This window comes from Prenolepis imparis, unplaced genomic scaffold (assembly GCF_030444845.1).
Source record: "Prenolepis imparis isolate NDT839.2.m4 unplaced genomic scaffold, iyPreImpa1.0 SCAF_15, whole genome shotgun sequence".
Classification (NCBI taxonomy): domain Eukaryota; kingdom Metazoa; phylum Arthropoda; class Insecta; order Hymenoptera; family Formicidae; genus Prenolepis; species Prenolepis imparis.
The window spans coordinates 4,204,473-4,230,128 of NW_028141173.1; the positions used below are offsets into that span (position 1 = coordinate 4,204,473).

The 25,656-nt window shown below is 35.5% G+C and overlaps 1 protein-coding gene across 1 annotated transcript; it reads right to left on the minus strand.

The window, feature by feature from the left end:
- Positions 1–989: 989 nt before the first annotated feature.
- Positions 990–25,414, minus strand: Col4a1 (Collagen type IV alpha 1). Its single transcript, XM_083055219.1, has 27 exons — positions 25,230–25,414; positions 24,401–24,443; positions 14,815–14,959; positions 13,978–14,241; positions 13,224–13,579; positions 12,912–13,046; positions 12,733–12,840; positions 12,261–12,482; positions 11,998–12,186; positions 11,818–11,934; positions 11,541–11,705; positions 10,951–11,253; positions 10,473–10,856; positions 9,556–9,762; positions 9,279–9,447; positions 8,973–9,100; positions 8,270–8,708; positions 7,643–7,992; positions 7,280–7,546; positions 7,026–7,197; positions 6,461–6,706; positions 5,870–6,235; positions 5,233–5,448; positions 4,593–4,964; positions 3,807–3,978; positions 3,275–3,389; positions 990–2,181 (listed from the first exon to the last, which is right to left on the minus strand). Exons 1-27 carry the CDS (start codon positions 25,247–25,249, stop codon positions 1,924–1,926), a joined length of 5,928 nt encoding a protein of 1,975 aa, XP_082911345.1. The 5' UTR covers positions 25,250–25,414; the 3' UTR covers positions 990–1,923.
- Positions 25,415–25,656: the final 242 nt, after the last annotated feature.

The following is a 25,656-nucleotide window of genomic DNA, read 5'->3' on the forward strand; positions in this document are numbered from 1 at the left end:
TTTAAAATGCCCCGGCGTTAGTACGCTATCGATTTTTTTTTTCTTGGGGAAAGAGATTACCATAACGAGATGATGTTTGAGCATACGCGTAAAATCGCCATCAATGACAATTTATTCGCGTGCGACACGAAAAAACGAATTACCTTGCGTGTAACGATGCACAAAACGCATTTAGATTTGCGAGAGAAAGAAAGAGAGAAATATTCTTTAATAGAGTACATTTTATCGAAAAACCTCAAGCCATTTCTCATCCACTTATTCATCATTTGTATAGAACTATGAAATTAAAATTTCTATTATATTATGATAAAAATCTACATATTTTGGAAAATTAATTAAAAATAAAAATTACGTTCATATGAAATTTATGACGAAACTTTTAAAATTAATATAAATTTTACTTGCCTGTTAAGAAATACCAAACATTCTTCGTAGATCTACATATTTATTAACGAATACTTTACACACACATATTCATGCTAACAAGTTATTTTCTGATTATCATACATATAATGAAAAGATATGGTGGTACCTGCAGATAAAATAAACTATGCTAACGGTAGTGATTAGCGGGAATAAATTTCCTTCTTATTCTTACGATAAAATGAACGCTGTACGTCTCTTGGATTCAATTAAAGTCTTGAAATAATTATGCGCGCTAAAAAGGAACTCGAGAAAATATTTCCTACGAGCAGAATTATTAAAGCACACTTTTCCCTGCATTTTTTAATTAAATTGTGTAAAGAACATGTATAACAGTAATCGATATAGATATTAGCCGTCATTTCTGCCATTTTCAAAATATTCGCTCGTGAAATTGATGGATCTACATTAACGGATAATAGATCGAAATTTTGTTCTGCTCTTTTTTATTACATTTCCTCTCTCGGAGCTTATAAAAAAATTATTCATTGTTTCAGATAATATGCAAAAATTTCGCTTATAAACTATTCAGGGTCGGATATACAGACAAAGCAAAAATGAGTCAGTCAAGTTTGAAAATAGAATTTTATTAGCTACGTAGCAAAATACCTATTTATTTAAATATTTGGCGTCACACGATTACCAGGCTAAGATCGTTTATATTAATATACAATATGTAAAATGGGCCATATTGAATATGGGCAGTGTCGTTACGATAAACTTAGACTTCAAAAAAAAAATACGAGATTCATACGAGATATAAATATATATTATTTTACATGCTAGAGTAGTAGTACGCTAGAGGCACTTGCTTGTAAAGTTATACATATAAAAAAAAGAGAGAGAGAAAAACACATATGGCGAAAAAAAGGAAGCGCTCGTGGGAAAAGATAAAAGAGCGGGTAACGAGCGAGAGGAGGATGGCTCTCGAGGGGAAAGAACTTATCCGGGGTATGTAGAGTATAGACACGGTGAGGGACAAGGAGATAGGAAATAATGAAGACAAGACACGGTTGCAGAACACATCCGGCGGAGAGGGAATCACGAGAGAAAGAGAAAGAGAGAGAGGGTTGCATCGTTCTCTTTATTCCCGACGCGGATCAAGCGAGTCCTCCTGAACTTCCATTCCGTCGTTCCATCGCGTGACGTTACCGCTCTTTTCTTTCTTGTTATCGGGGATCGAAACCGGCGCAATTCCGACGAAGTCTAATTTTCCGCACTCCACTCGCGGCGAAATGTATCGAACGCGTTTTTATTGTCTCAAATAAACATAGAGATCGTTTTTTTTCTGCATAGAATCTCTAACATCGAGATCTGAACCTTGGAAGAAATTACACTCGGTCTCGATCGCCGTTCGATTTTTTAATTTTTTTATACTCATAGTGATATTTTCGCTTCTATTCTCATGTAAAAAAGGGGAGGGAGAGGAGAATCGTGTGTGTGTGTGTGTATGTGTGCTTGTGTTTCTTTGCGTGTAAACAATGGGGACGCGCGTGTGTTTTACGTGTTCTTTATACAAACTTGGCAGCGACTTATTCGGGACCTAAGATTGCCCGCCTTTAGGGTTTGCTTCTCGGGGCTCCTGAACTGCTGGCTATCGTCTACGGTAACCATCCAGAAGCTGTACTGATTAGAATAGTAATGGCAGTGTCCCTTCGCGCCGTTACACTCGATGAACGGTGTCGCGCGGAAGTCCTCCAAACAGGACCCAGGACTCGACAAAGACTGGCCGCCGCCCTGAGAACCTGCGCCGGTGTGCTGAAACAATCGCAAAGAAATTTGCTCCCCTAAGTATAAAGCTTACAAGGCGTGTTTCGACAGTTTTTTGAGTAATTCCCAAAATCATAACTGTCAAATCCATTTTCTCTCTGTTTAATCGCAAAAGTATCATATGAATCAGCTGTCCGTCTTATCAGTCTATTCGAATGTCGTTGAAGAAATTTTGATGTAGCGAGAAATTTTGATATAGAGAGAACGTCTTGAGTAAAATGGATCTCTTTCGGCGGAGACAATCTTTACCTCCTGAGCGATGAAAGTTTGCCTTATTTCGGACATGATTGATCTCTTCGCGCAGCGAATTCTGAATTTAGGTGATAGTAAAAAATAAAATCGTATAAATATGAAACGATCAAAATGCGATTTTTCACCAAACACACATCACTTGTTTGGCAAACACAGATATTTATCAATATTAATATTGTATACATATACTCCTTCTCCCCCTTTTCTATATATATCTACATACATTGAATTTATTTGATTTATATTAATTACTCCAGTCTCGTTAGGTTTTATATTGAAAACGAAGTTAATATCCACGCACATGAGAAGTTTTGTACAGGAGGAATAATAAGCGATTTAATTTTCCCATATCTCTATTTTTATAGCATTGTAATAAATTTATTCGATATTTTTCATTAATCTGGTATGATTTAATTTTATTCAATGTTTTATATTTGATGTCTTCTATACAGTTTCATAATTTTTAATTGATTAAATATTTAATTTAGAATATCCAGATATTAATGACTTTATTTATAACATGGAAGATAAAAATTTTATCATTTATTTTCATATAGTTTTTAACTTTCCATGTTATAAATAAAGTTATTAATATCTGAGTATTAATAACTGTTAAATTAAATATTATATTTAATCAATTTAAAATTATTGAAACTGCATATAAGATATAAAAAAAAACTATACATAAAATAAAAAATAAATAACACAATAAATAAATAAATCAAAAATTAATTCATTTTGATCAAAAAGTCAATATAAAATATAAAATACATATATGAAGTTATCATGTGTATTATAAATAGAATTCAGGGAAAAAAATTATACTTACCATTACAAAACTATAACCGATCCAAAGAGTGGTCCATCCAGTCGGACATTCTGGAATGCTTATCGATTGACTGTGTACCGCTATCACATTAGCCGGAACTTCGCACACCACGCATCTGCCACAGAAAATTGTTATTTAACAAGTAAATTTGTGCGAACAGTTATTTAAGTGTCACGTAAAGCTTATAGAAATGCATATTAATCAAGTATTTTTTTTATAGTCTTATATTTTTAGCTTAATTATATTTTAGAGTAATACTTGAATTTAAAAAAAAAACACTGAAAATATATAATTATATAAAAATTAATAATACAAAAATAGGAGAAAATATCAAGAAAACACAAACTTTTCGTATAAAGTTTTTGCTATAAATTTTTGCTATATTTGGACTCTCAATTTAAATGGCTAAAAGAATATTTGGCTTTTTGTGTTATGTGTATCTTTTATAAATATCCACTCTCTAAAGGAATGCAACTTTTTCTGCATTCGAAACAAAAATCTCAGCGGGATACAACGCGCATATTGAACATACCTGGAAATATAATCTCTTATCGCCGTCTCCTCGACAGGCATCATGGGAATTGGACTATTGGTCGATAACCAATAAGAACGATCATTTCGACTAGCGTAATGGCAGACGTTGTTGACGTCACAGAACAGGAAGGGTATCGTCGAGAATTTTCTGATACACGAGCCGGCGTAACCTGTTTTGCAATAATTTATAGGACGAGTTGAATTGATTTGCATTTAAAAAAAAATTTTTAATCGCGCGTTAATCTGCCATCATTATTTCCCCAACGATTTGAAGCCAACACAAATCTCGCATTATCTCGTAGAAACATAGTATCCGATGCAGAAAAAAACAAGCATGACTTGTTTAACAAAATGCAAATATGCATTATCTTGATAGGTGCTAATCAGTCTATAATCGCACAAAAATATGTGACGCGATGCATATAAATTCGTTGAATAATGAATTTAAGTGCATAATGTTCAAATACCAGCAGTGACAATTTAATGCAGATAATCGAAATTAATCGCACAAATCTAATAAATCTCGGGCAAATTACATCGGAAATGCGGGTCAAAGATCATGCCCTGGTTTATGAACATAATCAAGAAAAATTATAACAAAAATTGAAACGCGAAATCTTTTAATATTTTTTTATGTGATTTTGACGCATATAATCTTAATAATTATAGTTATAGTTTATTTTTAAATCGAGTTAAAAATATTATTTTAGATACATTATAATTTATAAATAAAATTAGAATATTATCTTGAACAAATATAGACAATGTGATGCGAAAAACTTACCTAAATCTTGAGAATGCGCCCTTTCATCCCCATCGGTGTAGAGTAAACTGTATCCTTCCCAGAGCTTGATGTGACCTGGCTCACAAACTGGCACGGTTTGACTTTGACTGTGCTTGACCAGAAGAATACCGGTGAGATAGTCAGGTGTCGCTTCGCACGGTGCACCAGACTCGCCCATAAGTCCTGGTAAGCCGGCCGGACCTTGAAGACCCGGTAGACCAGGGCTACCGACTGGTCCAGGTAATCCTGGCAATCCAGAAGGTCCTGGTGGACCGAGGAAACCTTGCTCGCCTTTAATACCATCTAAGCCAGGAAAACCGGGCGGACCCGAAAGTCCTTTCTCTCCCGGGGGACCGGGCGGTCCGGATGATCCTGCGAAAAAAACGTTTATGCTTATAATTTCAATTGCATTTCGTAAATAACATAATCTTAATTACATTAAAAATCTATTTTTTTTAAATAAAAAGATAACGTAGACATTTTTTTGTGTCAAAAATTGAAAAAAATATTTAATTATTTGTATTTTAAGCTATATTTTTAACATAGTATAATCTTGATATATAATTTATGTCAAGATATCAACATTTTTTGTAAATATAATAAATATATATTTTATTAGAGACATTATAATAGAGCTTACCAGGATATCCGCGATCTCCTTTAGGTCCCATCGGCGGCTCGATACACTCTTCACCCTTTTCACCTTTCTGACCTATATAACCAATAGTACCTATCAATCCGACTGGACCAGGATATCCTCTATCACCCTTCTCGCCAAGCGGTCCAGGTAGACCATTAACACCGTCCCAACCTCTTTCACCCTTTTCTCCCGCAGGTCCATCCAATCCACTTGGCCCTTAAAATAAATGAGTAAATTATCGTCTATTATTATTTCTTTTACTATATTCGTTATGATATGATCATTATTGCTTTAATGTAAATAAAGATAAATTATATATATTAAATTTAATGATAAAAAAGAGATATAAAGATGAATTTTTTGTATAAATATATTATTTGTTGAATAATAAAAATATTTTTCTCGGAGTATTAGAAAATTATTATATTTATATATATTTTTATTATTTAATAAATAAATATTTATGCAAGAAATAATATTTATTATTTCTCTTTTTATCATTAATTAAATATATATATATATTAATGTTATCATACATACATATGTTATTTGTATTTTTTAAATTATACAAATTAATCTTCGTATACAATATATATTTTTAATTAATTAAAAATAAGAATAAATATATTTATAATACCTGGATGACCAGACACTCCTTTTTCTCCTGGAGCTCCAAATAATCCAGGCGGTCCTTGATCACCCTTTGAACCTCTTTCACCAGCTAATCCTGGTACACCTTCAAGTCCTGGACTTCCGTCACGTCCTGGTGATCCAGTCAGACCCGGTTGACCTTGATTGCCTTTTTCACCTTGTGGCCCAACAGGTCCGTAAGGACCAATGTCTCCCTTTTGTCCAGGCAAACCAGGCAATCCTGGTTCACCCTTTTCTCCGAGTCGTCCTGGTAATCCATCTCTACCGTGCTTACCCATTAAACCTGGCAGACCTTTCTCACCCTTTATCGTAACTCCGGGAATTCCAGAAATTCCGAAAGGTCCTTGTTCACCTACATAAGATATACATTTTTTTTATACAAACATTCGTATAAAATATTAATAAAACTATTATAACATATAATGTAGATAAAAAAAATTATATTAATATTTTATATTATATTAATTTATATTAATATACTTAATATTTTTTTTCTTTAAATCTCCATTATGCACATAATAATGTCTTTAAAATTTTTTTATTAATTAAAGAAATTTTATATAACTAAAGAACATACCTTTAGATCCAGGGGCACCGGGAGGCCCAGGAGAGCCTTCTGATCCAGATAAACCTCTGTCACCTTTTTCGCCATCATAACCAGGAATACCTACCAGACCTTGCTCTCCTCTCTCTCCTTTCGCTCCAGAAAATCCAAGCATACCTGGCTCGCCTTTCTCACCCTTAATTTGGATTATTGGTCCTGGAGGGCCACGATCTCCCTTTTCTCCAGATACTCCAGAAATACCGGGCAATCCGACAAGTCCTGAAATTCAGTTTTATTTGGCATGACTCATTGTCAATTGCTTTATATGTTCAATTCTTATATTGATAGAACATTATTAAATTGCATTAAAATGCAACACATATAAAATGCAATACGCGAAATTATTCAATATTAGATAAAATAATTTAAAAAGATACTGATTTACATGTTTTTAAAAAATTAATTATGAAATAATATGATAATTTTTTAACAATTAAATAAAATTTTAATTTAATAAAATATTACGTTCTTATATTTATTTTAAAATATTTTAGATTTATTAAATGGCATTTATACAGATTTGATATTTATGTCTTACCTGACAAACCGCGATCTCCTTTAACGCCATCAAGTCCAGGCCGACCTGGCGAACCTAACTCGCCATCAAGCCCAGGGAAACCGGGTGCTCCCTGTGGTCCAATTTCGCCAATTTCTCCAGGAAGTCCATCTATTCCGGGCGATCCTGGTTCTCCAGGTATACCCGGTGGGCCCTATTAATAATAACAATGAAAAAAATTGAAATAATTATAATATTTTGCTTTAATACTTTTGTTTTACATTATTTAAACTTACAAAATCGCCTTTTATTCCCTGGAATCCTCGTACGCCAGTATCACCCTTTTGACCTTGAAATCCTGGCAATCCATCCCGACCAGGTGTGCCTCTTTCGCCAGTCAATCCAGGCAATCCATCACGACCACTACCTGGTCTGCCAGATTCTCCCTTTGCTCCGTCGATACCGTCTCGTCCTGAAGGACCTTGAGGACCTCGTATTCCAGGCATTCCTGGCTCACCTTTCTGTCCTTTTTCCGAAACTTGTCCTGGTTCTCCTTTTCTTCCCTAATTATATAATTAAATATACATAGCATATACATAGTAATATATTCATGAATATAATATGTATGTATAATTATGAAATTGATGAGAGAAACTTACCAGTGGTCCCGGTAAACCAACGTCGCCCTTAGCTCCTTCGTAACCAATAAGTCCCGGTAAACCAGATGCACCAGGTTGTCCCTGATCTCCTTTCAAGCCGGCTATACCAGGACGACCAGGCTTTCCTTCCATACCCGGTAATCCAGGGAACCCTGGCGAACCTTTATCACCAAGTTCTCCCTTTATACCCAGTGCACCATCCGCGCCAGATCTACCTGGAGTACCAGGCAAGCCTCGTCTGCCTGGATATCCTTTCGGTCCATCAATACCTGCTTCACCGCGATCACCCTTCGCGCCTGGGAATCCTGGGAGACCTGCTCTACCAGATTCGCCCGGTAATCCTGGCTCGCCTATAAAATAATTATAATTAATATTTAATATTAATAAATAATAAATAATTAATATTAATATTAATAAATAATTATAATTAATATTTAATATTAATAAATAATAAATAATTAATATTAATATTAATAAATAATTATAATTAATATAATAAATTATGACATTGTAAAAAAATTTTTCAACAAATTAAATTATGATATCTCATGATTTATTATTAAGTAAGAAGATTCTTATTTAATACTAAGATTACAAACAATTAAAAGAGCCTTTATTATATCATACCTTTGTTTCCGTCGATTCCTGGAAGACCAGCCACACCTGGGGGACCAGGTGGACCAACTGGACCAGTATCCCCTTTTCCACCTGGTGCTCCCGGTAAGCCATTTATTCCCGGTGCACCGATGTCTCCTTTTTCGCCGGCAAAGCCCGGTAATCCCGGATAACCTACTGGACCTTCTTTTCCGGGTGGTCCCGGAAGACCCTTCTCTCCCCTTTCACCCGGAGGACCTGTTAAACCGGGACTGCCCTTGACGGATACTCCGACTTCTCCTTTTTCACCCTTCGGAGCTGGAGCACCCGGGAAACCTCTAGGTCCTTCCCGACCAAGTTCTCCTGGGAAACCCATAGGTCCCATGTTGCCTTTATCACCACGTGGTCCAGGTAGACCTCTCGGACCTACAGGTCCAGGAGCGCCGATTGGACCTGGTACACCAGGTGAACCCTAAGTTTTAAATAACATTATTTGAGCAATTATATTTCTCGTAGATAAATAGTATTAATTACTATTTGTAAATTTTTTAATAATTATTTATTTTTTTAACATTAAAAGTTTAAATTATTAATTATATATATAAAATAAATTATATATATATATAATTTATAATTTAAACTTTTAATGTTATAAAAAAAATATATATATATATATAATTGCATCCTGATAAAATAAAATATTTTTCACAAATTTTCTTAATTGGTATATACATACCGAGAAACCTTGCAAGCCTTTATCACCAGACAATCCATCTAAACCAGGTGATCCAGGTTCTCCCTTATCTCCAGTTAAACCTCGATCGCCTTTGAAACCTTTCATTAAGTCAAGTGGCGGACATTGACCTAATTACAGAAAAAAAAATTATAAATTCATCTTTTAAAATTTATATATATATATATATATATATATATATATATATGTTTGATATATTTTTCTAAAAATATTAAATATTTTGAAAAATATGTAAAAAATTCTGAGAACATTGATAATAATTTTAAAAAAATTAATATAAAATCTTACCAGGTTCACCCTTAAAACCGTATAAGCCGGGTTCTCCTTTTTGTCCTAGAGATCCTGGTCTACCTGATTCTCCTGCCTCACCTTTTATACTTAATCCTTTCTCTCCTTTACGTCCAGGTGTACCTGGTCTTCCTGGAACGCCATCTTGTCCAGGAAATCCGCGATCTCCCTAAAAAGAGTAATGAGTTCTTAACTCGATACATAAAAATTTTGCCAGAAAAAAATTAAGAATTTTTAAAATTAATAATAATTAAGGAGTAATAATAATTAGTCTTACTGGAGTGCCTTTAAGTCCTGGGAATCCTTCAAATCCGGGTCGTCCCTTCTCTCCCACAGGTCCTTCTGGTCCTGGCGGGCCCTGTCGACCAGACTCGCCGCGCGCTCCTTTATCACCTCTTTCTAGCTTAAGCATATTCCATGTCACTGTCGCTGGATTTCCAGACTCTCCTTGAGGTCCTGGAGCACCGGGTATACCATCTTTTCCCTAATTGAAAAATTAGTGTATTTCTTTTATTTGAGAATTTATAATTACGTAATAATACATATATACATCGTATATGTATATATTATATATATGTGCCTGTGTGTGTATGTATACATCACAATTCTATAATTAAATATTTCAAATAAAAAATTATATATATATATATATATATATGTGTGTGTGTGTGTTGTGTGTATATATAAAGTATATAATATTTAAAAATATTACCCGACGTAATAAAATAAAATAAAAGAAATGTTTTATTTTATAAATTTATAAATATTGATTTAAAAAATTATAAGCAAAAATATCTTAAAAGTATCAGAGAGAAGCGCTCTGCTGCTGAAAAACGAATATGAGTTCTGCAATAATAATATAATTTAGAACGATATTAGTATCGATATTTCTTTTCTTGCGTGAAAATCTTTTTTAAAATAAATTCTAATTTAAATATATCTTACTATGTAAATGTATTTACAAAATATATGACAAATTAAATTAGTATATATCGCACAATTTTTCTTCTATTAAATATATTCTGCAATCGTCGGTATTATTATATTACTATAAATTTGAAGAAGTAAAATATACATACATGTATACATAATATACATTTTATACACATACACACGCACGCACACATATATGAAATATGTTTAGCACAGAATAATATAAAAAATGTATTAATTAAATCAGAATTATTAACGTACTGGCGGTCCCGGAGGTCCGATTACGCCTGGTAATCCGTCTAATCCAGCTTCTCCAAGAAAACCACGTTCTCCGGGTGGTCCTCGAGGTCCGGTAAGACCCGGGATACCATCCACACCGCGATCTCCCTTAGCACCTCGCAATCCCGGTAAACAATCTATGCAGCGACCACCAATATCTCCTTTCTCTCCGGGCGGTCCGCCAAGACCCGGTATACCGTCTCTTCCTGATGCTCCCGGTTCACCCGACTCACCCGGCGCACCAGGAGCTCCTGGAATACCATCCAGAGAATCTCCCGGTCGGCCTCGGACACCCGCGTAACCCCGCTCTCCCTTCTGACCCTTCTCGCCATCAAAACCGGATGTTCCATCCATTCCTTTCGGGCCCTATGCAAGATATGTGACGATTTAATTATTTTTTTAAATAACATAATAATCGATCAAATAATCGTGATGGCGAAATACATAAATTTATATTTACCATTATCGACAATCCTTTTTCTCCTGGCAATCCTCGCGGTCCTGCTGATCCTGGTGGTCCATCAAATCCACGTGGTCCTGGACCTCCGGGAAATCCAGTCAAGCCAGGCTCACCCTTTCCACCTTTTTCTCCCGGTAAACCCTCTGGACCTGGAATGCCAGGTAATCCGGGACCTCCTTGTAAACCTAGGGGACCTCTTGGTCCTGGATCTCCGGGAAAACCGTCTAATCCTCGCGATCCAGTAGGTCCTGGGAAACCATGTGGTCCTTTTGGCCCTGGTGGTCCTGGTCTTCCTTTACCACCCTATAACATAATATTTAATAAAATCATATTAAAAGATATATTGATTTCGTGAATGCAATATTAATAATAAATGTAAATATAAATAAAATAATATTTTTTATAAATATATATATATATTTTTTAATAATATATATTATATATATTTAATTATATATATTGTAAATATACTATATTATTATATATATATATATATATATATATATATATATATTTAATTATATATTTTTAAAATATATATTATATATATTTTTTAATAATATATATTAATTTTAAAAAATAAGATTTACTCCCGGTGGTCCAGGAGGTCCTCGTAATCCAGAGACACCCATCGGTCCATCTCGACCGGGTTCTCCTTTCTTTCCGTGGCGTCCAGAAAGTCCCTCTAATCCATCAATACCTCGATCACCTTTTCGTCCAGGAGGTCCAGGAGGTCCAGAAAAACCATCTCTACCCTGAAATTGAAGAAAAGATTATTTTTTACATGATATAATAATTTAATATTTTTTAAAATTAATTTTTTTTTTCATTTTTTTTTTTTTTAATCAAAATTTTATTGGTACTTACACGAATACCTGGAGCTCCTGGAAGACCTTTTTCTCCCTTATGACCTAGTCCTCCGGATATACCTTGATCACCTATGAGTCCGGGTTCTCCTTTTTGTGCTTCCGGTCCCAGTTCGCCCTAAATGTTAGAATTGAGTTAAAGCATATTATAACGCAAAACTAATAATATTTCTTCATGTACCTTATCTCCCTTTAGTCCTTGTTCTCCCGGTGGACCAGTTACTTCCGAAACTCCCTCGAACGGCATAATAGGCGCAGTCGTACCGGGAGGTCCCGATTCTCCTTTTTGTCCTTTATCTCCCTTCAGTCCTTCGAAGCCGAGACCCATATTTCCTTTCGCTCCTTTCGGACCTGGTATGCCGGAGGTACCCTGAATTTATATGTAATATTGCATAATATGCAAAAATATTTTTAATGAAACTATAATTGACAAACGATACTCACGTAAGGGCCTCGTTCGCCCTTCGGGCCAGGCGGGCTTCGTTCTCCTTGCACACCGGGTAAACCGGGGGGTCCTCTTACACCGTCCATACCAGGTTCACCTTTTTGACCTACGGGGTAAGCACCGGCATATGCTGGCTGACCCTTTTCTCCTTTAGGACCAGGCGAACCTCGAAAACCATGAGGTCCCGATTCTCCGGGAACACCGTCACGTCCGGGAGCACCCTAAAACGTATATTATAAATTTAAAATATTTTCTCGTATTAACATCAACATTATTAACATATTAACCGCGCTTTTAATAAAGCACGTTAATAGAAAATTTTATTAGATAATATTATGTATAAATTATTTAAACGACCTTTAGTTTTTACAACTTTCATACTTTCAGAGTTAAAAGGCAGATATTTCTATTAAGAGAATAATTATGAAATATAATTATTTGAAAATTCTTTTTCATTAATATAATACTTACATCCGTTCCATTGCAACCGTTACGACCGGGTAAACCAGGAGCTCCCGATGATCCTTGTACTCCAGGCACACCATTTATACCGGGAAAACCAGGCATACCCATTTTTCCCTTTAATAACATAAAATTATTCCTTGAAGAAAGTTTAAGTTTAATGTCATTATCATACGAGAAACACGTACTCTGTCACCTTTCACACCATGCAGACCTTGCGGGCCGGGATCTCCTTTTTCACCTTTAGGACCTAGAAGACCTTCCGCTCCTGGAAATCCTCGTTGTCCCTTAGGACCTTGCGGTCCGATTAATCCAGGCGGCCCCTGAATAAAAATATCACAATTACAACAGAATTATTGAGTACTTAAGAATTACAAAAATTAACTTTATCATATATGACTTTATCAATCTCTGCAAAATTACATTTGAATACTTTAATTTAATTTGCTTTTGCTGTTGCCTTGACATTTTTAAAATTTTGTTAATTCTCGAAAACTAACTCGTGATCCTTTTTCGGCGAAACACTTGGGCACACAGCATCCTGATCCGGTGCAATTACTGGATACTCCAGGCATAGGTACCACCAGATAATTGCTCGGATAATTTTCGTCGCCTCCGGCGGCAACATGACCGCCTCCGCGATTGCCACCATAAGTATTTCCGTCTCCTCGGTCGCCACCATAAGCTGCGCCTGCAGGAGCGCGGCCATAAGTATCTCCTCCCCCACGACCGCTGCTTCCGCGACCATAAGAATCCGCACCTCTATTCCCTCCGTAACTGCTGCTATAAGGATCACCGGAACTTCCTTGGCCATAACTGTAAGGACTTCCGCCTCCTCGTTCACTTTCACCGGCACCTAAAAAAGAAAAAAAAAAATTACGAATAATTATAATTAATTCAATAAGGAGAAAAATTAAATATAAATATATATCTCTGAGAATTTGAAAAATGACAATTTTTAAACGTAAAAAGCGTACAGAAGAAAAAATATTATATTTAAATATAATATTTTAAATTATATTTAAATATATATATAATTATATTTAAATATTTATAATTATATAGAAATCTGATTTCCCTTACTCAGCTATAATAGTCTAAAATATAAATTATACATTTTTCCTCTGTACTTTTCAAGCTTTTTCTATTTTAAAGTTATTTTATAAAACGCATTTTTTTATATTAGCCTTGAGATTTAAAGCGAGACACGCTTTATAATTTGTATCTTATATAATTTGCCGCGATATTAATTACCGCTATATGTATCGTAATATCCTTCACCATGACCGTCAGGATAACCACCCGGTCGATTTTCGTCAGTTCCTGATCCTGACGCGCCGCCGCTGTCAGGATATCTGTCGTAGCCACCCTGCGCCGTTCGATCGTAAGGATACCGGCTAGGATTAGGACTATAAGGATGGCTCCTGTTTCTATAATAGTTCCATTGACGAGTCCTCTCGTCGGGACTGTAAGGATCAGTCCCGGAACTGCTATTTCGCCTTCTCGCGTTTTCGTATCCTAGATATATCGATCAAGAAACGTATATAATGTAGAAATTTCTATAATAGTATAACATCCGATATTTTTATTTTGCCCATTATATTGCCAAAATTTTGAGAACGAAATAATGACTGGTTGCACGCGACGAAAATTAATATTCAGCTTGAAAATGACTCCTCTGCACATGGAACAAAGTATACTAATATTTAGAATATATATTGATTTCTTTTTATTTCGCAATAACAAATATAAATTTGTATACAAAAATGCAGCTCTTTAGAAAAATGTATTTTAATATGAATATTTTTTTATACAAATTCTCATTCTCTCTCTCTCTCTCTCTCTCTCTCTCTCTCTCTCTCTCTCTCTCTCTCTCTCTCTCCCTCTCTCTTTCTAATTATCTATTTTAATTGCAAGAAATTGATATTAATTTCTTATTATAAAATCAAAAACTGCATTTCTTTGCCAAGTGATATTGCAATGCTGAATAGATCAAGGGAAGAAGGACTAGATGTAATTGTATATTATACATCCTTCTATTTCTCACATAAATCATAGCAGCGAAAATGAGGCGGCATGTTGTCCAAGTACCTTCGTTGTCCGTAATAAACGCTCTGTTTAAGTCTTTCCATCCCGACGAACTGTCGTATTCATCATCGCTACTGTTTGCAGGCCCACCGATATCACCTCGTTCCAACGGCACGACGTAGTGTGGCCTTGATGTGTGATTATGTTGCTAAAACAAATATTCGTAGATGAAAAGCTTCGTAAATATAGAATCAGAAAAGTATGCGTAGCGCCGGTTGCCGATCAATAAAACGCGATATCAGCGACGGATTAAGGGTGCACAGGTGTATATGACGAACAAAAAAGCTGCAAATCGTCCTTTGTCAACCTCACTGAGAGCAAAATATGTTCGTACAAAATAATACCGCGATTAACGATGCGTGATAGAAATGTCAATGTGTTCGGAAATTTGAAAAGTATATTATTTAAACCACCGTAGCTGTAAAATATCATATGATGACACCCAGCTGTGGTTTTACAGCGATTCTCGTTTAAAGATTTTTCAAGGTATTTTCGGAGCAATATATTCGCAGAATATATGAATGTCAAAAAATTTGAATAATTTCTATATCAATTGGAAAATACATTAATAAATCTGTATTTATATATTATTATATAAATATAATATAATATATATTATATATAATGTTATATAATATATTATATAATATATATTATATAATAATATAATATAATAGGTATATTAAGGTATATATAAAAGATATTTAATTTCTTTAAATATTATATTTAAAATAAGAAATAAAAAAGTAACGTTTTTACATTATATTGAAAACTGTCAAAGAAAGAGTTGAGCCGAGTCTAAAAGTTCATGCATTATTCTCAATATATTACAATATAAAATATCTAACTCTCCAGCTCTAAAATTGATTTCAAATTAGTCACAGAATTTCATTGATCAACGCAAAACATAAGCAACGCGAATTTTCGTTTACCGTATATTGAAACTAAACAATCGCGTCTGAGATATATTTTTCTGGACCTGTTAATATATAGCGAATTTATTTAAATTTAATGTAATTGCATTTACATAGAATTTATAAAATTAATAACGGCAGAGGGACGTATATCTTCTTGATTTGCAGAAGATCTAGCAGCAAGATTGTTCTCGCGAGCGCGTGCGAGTGACGGTTTATTCGTATAACATTAAGTTGACCCCCGGTAACCCCTCAACGTGGTGCGCCCATTAAGTGGTATTCTTATGAGATTTATAGGTATGCATTCCATGACACGTGGTGGAGGAGGGGGGAGGGGGGGAGGCTGTAAATTTAACGAACTCGCATTTTGCGCGCGGCCAAGATTTACGCTTTATCCACCGAGAGAGAGATCATCGTTCTTATTACTTTGCCTCGTAGCAAACGGTACGAATGCCGCAAAAAGGGCCGCTTTTACCGACCGATTGTACGATATTATACGGAGAAGAGAAGATAAAACCGCGTTTCTCTCTCTCGGCGTTAGTGGTCACTTCTAATGTCTTCATCGTGTCTTTTCTTCCCTACATTTCTTGCCACCGGCGGCTGTTTTTACCGAGATTAATTATGTTATCAGATCGGAACGTTTCTGAAGAGAGAATCTCGCTTTTACAATAGAAGATGCGAGATTATAACGTTTAATTTCGACGATTTTACGAAAACGAATAATAAAATTAATTTAGTCAACATTTTAATGAATTTTTATCAATTATATAAGCACCTTTCGCTCCTTTAATATTTAATTTTAATTTCAAGGATTATCAAATTATTTAAACAAGCAGACAAGCTCTGTATAACATTATTTGTAATTATATATATTAGTTTATTTATGTGCATTTTTTTTATTTATAACTTTATTATAATTCAATTACCTGAAAGCTTGAACACACAGTATGTGATACATTAAAGTAGTGAAATAATCTCATTAATAAGGGCACATATTTATTAGCTTCTTTGTACATAATTAATTGTCCATTCTTTTTGATAATGCTGTCATTTCAAGTATATGCAGCCTCTTAATATTTAATTCAAATTTCAAAAATCACGATTACACCAAATTATTTAAAAAAGCAGAAAGTTCAGTATAACATTATTTGTAATTATGTATATACGTTATTTCATTTTGTGTATTACTTCAGTTGTGTTTATTTCTTCATTTATATATTATTTCATTATAATTTAATTAATACATTCAGAAAAGTTTGAAAACTGTATTTAATTAATACATTCAGAAAAGCTTGAAAACTGCATATGATACACTAAAATAATTAAATGATTCCACTAATAAGAACACATATTTATTAACTTTTTTTGTATATAATAATTTTTATATATAATTAGTTTCGCAAGAAACGAAGCGGATTAAAGCGAAGAAATAATTTGTGTGACGAAAATTAAAGTCTAGTTTCCTAAAGAATCTTTAAGGTTGCATATTCTAGACTTATATTATTCGCATTCACTGCGAAGACAAGATCAAAACAACGCGATCAAGTAGCGGAATGTGCGTCTTTCCCCTTCATAAAGAAGCGATGCGACGAGAGCGTATATACAGAGATTCGCGACGAATTTCCCAGAAAGTCATTGCCCCCATTTTCATGTTTTTGTCCTTTCCTTTTTTGTATTCCCGAAGATGTGCCACGCGCTGACAGGAAGCGCGCGGGGAGATAGCCGGTTATCGTTCCGAGATGACGTATCGCCCTCGAAGTGAGGCTGCACCGCATATATGCATATTATACTGCATTACGATAGAAGCGACTATAGTGTCCTTTTAAAACTTCATTCATCGACGCGCGACTCGAAACCAGCTCCTCTCGTAGATATTTAAAAAAAAAACACTGGAAACCGAATCATAAATCGCGAGTGCGAAATTTTTAATTGCATCGAAGTAGCCAAGCATTTTGTATAATATTGTATTATACGGATAACGGATCACAATTTGTATCTATATATTGTTTGAGCGTTAATTCTTTCGTTAATTAATTCCTTTGAATTAATTCTGGACCAGATATCGTCCAAATGTGACAGATAAAACAAATCTTAAAATATCAATGATTTTTTAAACATTATTTCTTCTCTTTAAAATAACAGCTATTTATTATCCTGAAATTTCATGTTTGAGGAAAATTCAAAGTTAATTTGAATGTTTTGAAAGAATAGAAAAGATAGGCTGTAATTTAAAAAGCATTCGAAAATTAAAAATCGAGAAATCCATTTTTGTGCCGAAGAGAGTTTATTCGAAATCTTCTAAAATATGGGCAAAGCTCTCTTCATACAAATTGAAATTATTTCTCTGACACAAATTATCTCATGTTATATAGATTTGTTTATATGTCGAACATTAATTTCATATCTAATTCCTCCCTCTCTCAATTTGATCCATCACGAAATCCGATGATACAGATGTACGCAATGCAAATCGTGCAAATAGCTCGCATCAAAGCGGCTTGAAATTTCTCTCCTCTCGCTCTCTGCATCAATATATTCAATTTCGGCTTATTGCACGCTCATACATCATCGTGTTCACGTAGCTCGTGCGAAAGGGGGAAACAGAAATCAAAGCCATACGCTCGTGTCAACCGGTAAACCCCAAAACCGAGTAGGAAAGCGACGCAGGGAGGTTTTGTCTCGAGGATAAACCCAACGTGTCCGACAATAGATCGGCCGCTTTAAACAGAAGTAGAGCCGTTACGAATCTGTAAACCGTGAAATTATCTCTTGCCCGAAGTTACGCGATTCATGAAATGCAATTTATGCAGATGATGACTGCCAGTGCGAGTTGATGCAGCGGATGATGCGAGGAATGGAAGGATTAGAAAGATTAAAAGATTCAATTTTAAATGTGAATTGCGCACGCGGCAAGCTGCTTCTCTTATACATGTTATATGTGTTTCTCTCATACGGGTGTATTCGTATAAAAAAAGTGCCAGGACGAATGACAGATGAACGTGTTTTATAATTGCAAAGTGGTCTGTAAGAAATTATGTACGACATGACCGAATGTGATTATTTTGATTCAATTATATGAATTCTGTATAATAATTAATATTTTTAGTAATTATATAAATTTAGAACATACAAAATATATACAAAACTAGAACAACACAATAATAATATGTTAAAAAATTTAAATAGTAATATGTTGTAAATAATATATTATGATATCTTATTCTCGATTAATATTGTTTGACAGAAATCAGCTGATAACTGTCAAAAATATTAATCTAGTTTAAGATATTATAACATATTATTTAAAACATATTATATTATTTTAATTTTGATAACATATTATTTTAAAAATTAATTAGGTAGCAAATAAACGCTTTAATCAGCTGATTTCTGTCAAAAAATATTTAAAAAGCGAAAATTTGCTAATTAAATATGTTTAAAATAATATGTTATAATACTTTATCCGCGATTAATATTTTTTGACAGAAATCAGCTGATAACTATCAAAAATATTAATCGAGTTTAAAGTATTATAACATATTATTTAAAACTAATATTATTATTTTATTTTATTTTATTTTGAACTGTCAAACTGCTAACCCTCGCGATGATAGCCTCTCGATGCTACGAATATAACGTACAACGCAAATCTTGACAGCCAATGAGCATCGTGAAAAAGTGACAACAATAAACTTCGATATATGCGAGTATCGACTTTACATATCTTTTTTAAAAAAAGGATTTTTGTTAAAAAAAATTCAAGTTGCAAATTATATAAATTATAAAAATAGAAAGAAAAAAATTACATTGTTCTGAAGATAATATATTAATATAAAAATTACAGAAACATAATATATAACACAAATATATTAAAAATTAATAAACTTTTACTCTACCTAAAATATTAATCTAAAAATGTTTTCAACAACCTATTTAAAAAATTTAAGAACACAAAAGAATGGAGTACACGATTCACGAGATTTCTATTAAAGAGAAATCAATTTTAATTTTTCATCGAGATTGCGACTTTGAAGATATACTTCATACATTCTAAACAAAATTAATATCTTCATTATCGAAGGATATTCTTATACAGGGTGTTACAAAAGCATCGGATTTACTTAGCACCATGCGATAGAGAATGAAAATCTAAGAAGATTTTTCCTCAATGAAAATGTCGAGGCATCAATAATTTTCGAGTTATAAGTGATTGAAAATGAAGAGCTTTTCGCAAAATAAACTTTATGGAATTAAAATATTAACAAAACTGCATTCTTCAGTTAATTTCAGGTCGAGTTTAATTTAATAGAATTTTAATTTAAGGCTTAGTTACTAAGATATATGATGGCAAAAATTGGGAACTTGCAAAAAATAATGACCTCCCTCGACATTTTCGTTGAGGAAAAATCTTCTTAGATTTTCATTCTCTATCGCATGGTGCTAAGCAAATCCGATGCTTTTGTAACACCCTGTATATTAAAACACTTCATATATAACATGTATAAAATCCGGTACGGATGGGGGGTACCCCCCATAATCGGCGAAACGCAGTAGGCTATTTTCGCATTAATCGAGATGCCTCCTCGTCATGAAAGAAGAGACCAGGTCGAAAATCATGCGCATTAATCTTGCAACGGCGTGATACAGCACCGTGACCGGGCCGGGTTAACGTCCCTCGGGCTAAATCAAGGCTCCCCGATCGGTCGATTTACAGCCATTACATCAATGGTCGGAAGACAGGAAGAAGCGTACGATTATATGCGCGGAGGCCAGCCCGATGGGGAAATTCGTGTGCTTCTGCGAGAGATAGAGAGGACGCAATTCACGACTCGCCGGCAATTTCGTTTAACGAAACCGTTCTAACCCAGTTCTCTTATTTTAGATACGCGATATCTTTTCGTGACGGTTCAAGAATTGTCCCTTTTATCGCCTATCTCGCGCGGCCGCCTTCGTGAATCCGCGATTACGCAACGTCGGAGAGTATATTATTGTGATGACCGACCGCGATGGACCCGCATTCTATCTCTGTGTGTGTGTGTGTGTGAATCCCTCTCCTCCTTCCTTTCCTTTTCTTTGTCCCGTCCCCCTCACTGGCGACCTTCTTCTCAACATCTCTTCTCTTCTTCCTCTCTCGTCTTCTCTTTCGATCTTGTTTTTCTCTCTGCCTCATCTCGACCCGCCCGCGCCTCTTTTTCATCTTTCGCCGTCACATCCCGCGCTTAAGACGCTGACGTTAACTCTACGTAGGATGGCGGGGTATACGCTAATTCGTTGCTCGAAATTTTTTCTGATCCCGCGGCACGCGTATTCGTGAACGTAAATATACACACCCAGCATCGGAGATGCCGAGACTCCGCCGTATAGCAATTTTAATCCGTTAACTTGCCCAATTATTTACAGGAAATTTTTATCGCAGATATACGTAATTAAGGGACACGCGAGAAATTTGTAATTTGATTAATTAACAATTAATCACCGATATAGAAGTTTCTTAATTTTATTAACTCTTAAATTTTTATAGTTTAACGTTATAGTAGCTGTATAAGATTGACACTGTGGTTCTTATGTAATACTTCATAATCAGAACTTGCTGTTTAGCTTGGAATCTTTGATGAATCTCTTCCATCTTCTCTCAAAAATCGCAAAAATTAAAAATAGAGAAATATTATAAATATTTAAATTAAATTTTTGTGGAAAAATTGATTTACATATAAAGAAACTGCGCAAAAAATATGCGCCATTTTTCAAGTTCTAAATCTCAAATAATAATCTAATTTACCCATAGCACATTTACTGCATAAATTACACTTCCGAATTTTGTAAATTATATCGAAGCTTCAAAAAGTCCCCGTATTTATCGCGTGAGAAATTCTCCAAGTGAAAGTGGACTTGCACAAGAAAAAAAGAATGCATAAACGCAACAGACAGAGACGAGACGCGACTGGTCCTTATCTCGATGCATCCCCCCCTGCAAGGACTCGGATGAGTACTATACTAAATGGGGAAAAATCACTAGTCCCCGAGCTCTCAAGCTCAATTGCCGACTATTTCCAGTAGTGACTAAGCCAGCTCGCGTGCATCGGGTGCGTGCATACGAGTACACGCATACGAGAAAGATTAGAGGGGGCAAAGGGGTACGCGTATGTGATAATAAAATTACGGTGAATGCAGTTACGGCGCCGTAGGCGGACGGGTCCGTAAGAGAGACGACTGCCCTATTTCAGACCCAACACCTTTCTCGTTCCCGTTTCTTATGAGAAAAACAAGGAGGAACTGTAACTGCGTTGATGGAAATTCTGGTCCAAAATGCAATTAGCAAATTGTATGCAGAAAGAATATTAAACTATGTAAATTATATATTTTTGCAAGAAATTTGCATAAAATATCTGTATAAGATTTCTAAAAAAAAAAGAAATTAGAAATTGTCCAACTTCTCTTATTTTACGAATGCGGGGTGAGAGAGGGAAAGGGGGGACTGAGTAATTTCTTATACACTCGTACAATGGGAAGCCGTTGAAATAAGCAACACTTCGTTAACTTGCCGCATAATTCACTTATTTTATGGACAACGCAATTGTGTATACGTATATATGTATGTATGTATTGGAAGTCCATCTATTAAAGTCGGTAGTCCACTACAATAAGCCACATATAAGAATCACGTAGACAGCTTGCAGTTGACGTCACTTTATAAGCAAAACCCTCTGGGTGCTTCCTACTGTGCTATTTGGCTGCGGTCGGACATTTCGAGGAATTGGGCCGAAGAAAGGGCGACGCGAATGGCTTTGACAGAGGAAGCACCTGGATGCTACTACTGTAACGGCGTTACTGCCGAAAAATGCTAAGCGATCTTGTAAATCTTTCGGCGAAACTTAGAGATGGGTAAAAAAAATTCACAGTTATCGAAATAACTTGAAATAATTTGTTCTTAAAATGGCTTTAAAAAATCGAAAACTGCACCGAGTCTTACAAAGCCCATATTTCTCTCTATAAAAAAAATATAATATATAATAAGTATGATTCTATATGAATAACATGAATAACGCATGATTAATGCGTGTGTTCGAAATCTGCATTTAATTTCGTAAGAGCTTGATTTTTTAAATTAATGATTCTATTTTTCATCGAATGCGAATATATTTTTGGAATATATATAGCGAATAGAAAATTATTCAACTATAAACTTATTTGGAAAGATCTAAGGTACGTGTATCATATTATTATGCTTGTGACGATAAAAATAAAATATCTTGACGATAAATCAAATATCAAGTTGCATAATCAAACAGCAGATAAACACTAATCTAGTAGTTAATGTTGGTTGTTTTGTCTTTATTTTATTATCGCCCGTATATACATATATATAATACACTATAGATATATATGTATACGTATTTTATTACCCCCTACATATATATGAGAAATGAGAGTGAAAAATCAAATCAATCTCTCCGAGTTAGCGAAATCCTGGCCACTGTTTTATTACGTCCTCCGCGATCACCGCTATATTTGTCACATGCCTGGTAATTTTCCATAAAACGACTCTCTTATCGCCGAGCAGTAGTGTAACGTGCTTAAAATACAGACTCCGGCACTTACATGAAACCCCCTTCCCCCTTTCTCTTTCCCGACAACACTTCCTTCTCCCCTTTATGACATTTTGCGTACGAACGAGACGTAATGCGTAAGCATTTCTTTCTTTTCTCGAGAAGCTCGAGATTTATTTAATTTAATTATATTTTTATTTAATCATATTTAATTCCCGCGAGATTGAACAATTTCGCAAAAAAAACGCAAATAATCACCGCTTTATATATATAATGACAAGAGAATTAAAATTCAACATCGCAATCATGTGTTCATCAGCTTCTTCCCTGTACCTTGCACTTAATCAAGAAAGGGGGAGAGAAATAATATACGGTCAATATCGCATATAATTAAAAAAATGTAATAAAAATGAAAAAAAATAAAATAAATAAAAAATTCTCTTTAGAAATGACGATGCACCGAAATTGCACCGAATAAATCGACCGCGGCAAAAGATTTGAAACGCGATCCCTCTCGATCCCGCGGAGTTGGCTATTTTTTTCTTCGTTTGCGGCGAAAGTGCTACGGAATCAGCGCGACGCGACTCGACGTGGGTGTCGCTGTACGAGAAGGAAAACGCGTGCATTAAACGGCGGGTGCACGCGCGTGCAGCAGCAGCACGCAGATGAATGGATCGACGGAACGAGCCGCGAGCCAGTCGAACCGGTCGTGGTGCCAGGGCGATGATGTACCGTAAGATCGCGAGTATACATATACACACCGCGAAAATATCATCCCCTCTTTTCCTCCCTCCTCCGCCCCTCCCAAATTACATCCACAATTTTTGGATCTCTAATCACCTATCGCGCAAAATGTTTCGGAATGTTAATTAAAACCGTGTATGTGTGCACATTTCGGGAACAGGAACACACACAGTCACTCGCGATTTTAGATTTTCGCGAAAAAAAATTATATTCGACGCGTTCACATATTTTACATATGTCACAAGTTATGAAGAAGCACGAGAAGACATAAAAATAATGTAGATTATTAATATTACGCGAGTGTTGATATTTGATAATTTTATAATCACTTACGAGAAACGTGAAATTTTGTCACCAGTTTATATATTATTATATAATACATACCCCACTAACTATCCCGGCCAGGCAAACTGCGGATGCGATGAATCTGAAACCAAAAAATGCACATGTCATTTGGAAAAATTGCATAAATTAAATTAATAATACATTAAGTGTAGAATAGAACAGATTGAAAACACAAGTGCGAAAGTATGAAAATACATAACATCTCTATTAAACAGAAAAATAGTCCGCGGCAGAATCGATATTGTTATTTCGCAATTGAATTAAAATTTTAAACTACATTTGCAAACTATATTTACGTCACTCAAAGAAGGAAAAAATAATTCTACACATCACTGCGATATAGTCGACGTCGAACTCGCGCGAATCAATATTGGGAGAGTTCAAAGTGCGAAGCAAAACGATTTCGTAAGGAACTACTCGACCTCGCGGAGGCCCAACGTTGTCATAGACAAGGAAGGAAATAAATATTCATCACTGAAGTAAAAAAAAAATTCGGTAAACACAAACACACGCGCACATATACACGACGAGGAAAAATATAGACAACGATGAAGTAGTAGCACGATTTGCGGCTGCGTCGAGGCTGCACTAGCAGGACAATCGTCTCCTGCGCACGCGGGTTCGGCCTCAATCGCGGTCGTCCTTGGGGTCCTCTCTTCAAGAGCCTGCGCGCAACGGGGGTGAAACTATCCCCTCCGTAACCGGAAGGGCGCGTCAGGCGACGAGCCAAGTGGAAAAGCGAGCGACGAAAGAGAAGAAAGGCCCAGAAGAGGAAGAAGAAGAAGAAGTAAAGAGAAGACGCGACATAGGATCCAGAGACAGAGAGAGAGAAAGAAAATAAGATACTCTACAGAGAGAGAAAACTCACCGCAATCCCAACCGGGTCATGTCGACCTCCCTATTCCTCGAGGGGTCTAGGGAGCCGAGCAAGCACAGACTTAAGGCACGAGCACCGCACAGACAGGCCAGTCACAAAATATCGCGCGGAACCGGGCACCGAGCGAACCGATGGTGTGTGCAGACCGTCCCATCCAGGGAGGGCTCTGAATGGAACTCCGGGTAGAGGGAAGGAAGGAAGGTGGAGGCGGCCGTCCGCGCCGAGCCACGCCACAGTGCTAGAATTCCTCCGCCGAAAGGACCGGGCGCGAGAGAAGAGGAGAAGCCTCTTCTTCTCTTCGGACCTTCCGCTAAGTCTCGCTCGCCTTCTCGTCCGCTCGTTTTCCCCGAGCGTCAAACTGGGGATCGCCCCCTCTTCTCTCTCCGTCTTATCCTCCCTGCGTCGTCGTGTCTCTTCT

What these genes read in the sequence shown, in the direction of transcription:
- Col4a1 (XM_083055219.1), bottom strand. Translation starts at nt 25,249, where the DNA reads ATGACCCGGTTGGGATTGCG. An exon ending in AAGGACTAAAGGGAGATAAG is followed by an intron (nt 11,935 to 11,997) that starts GTACATGAAGAA and finishes TCTAACATTTAG; the next exon opens with GGCGAACTGGGACCGGAAGC. An exon ending in AAAAAGGATTGTCGATAATG is followed by an intron (nt 10,857 to 10,950) that starts GTAAATATAAAT and finishes TATCTTGCATAG; the next exon opens with GGCCCGAAAGGAATGGATGG.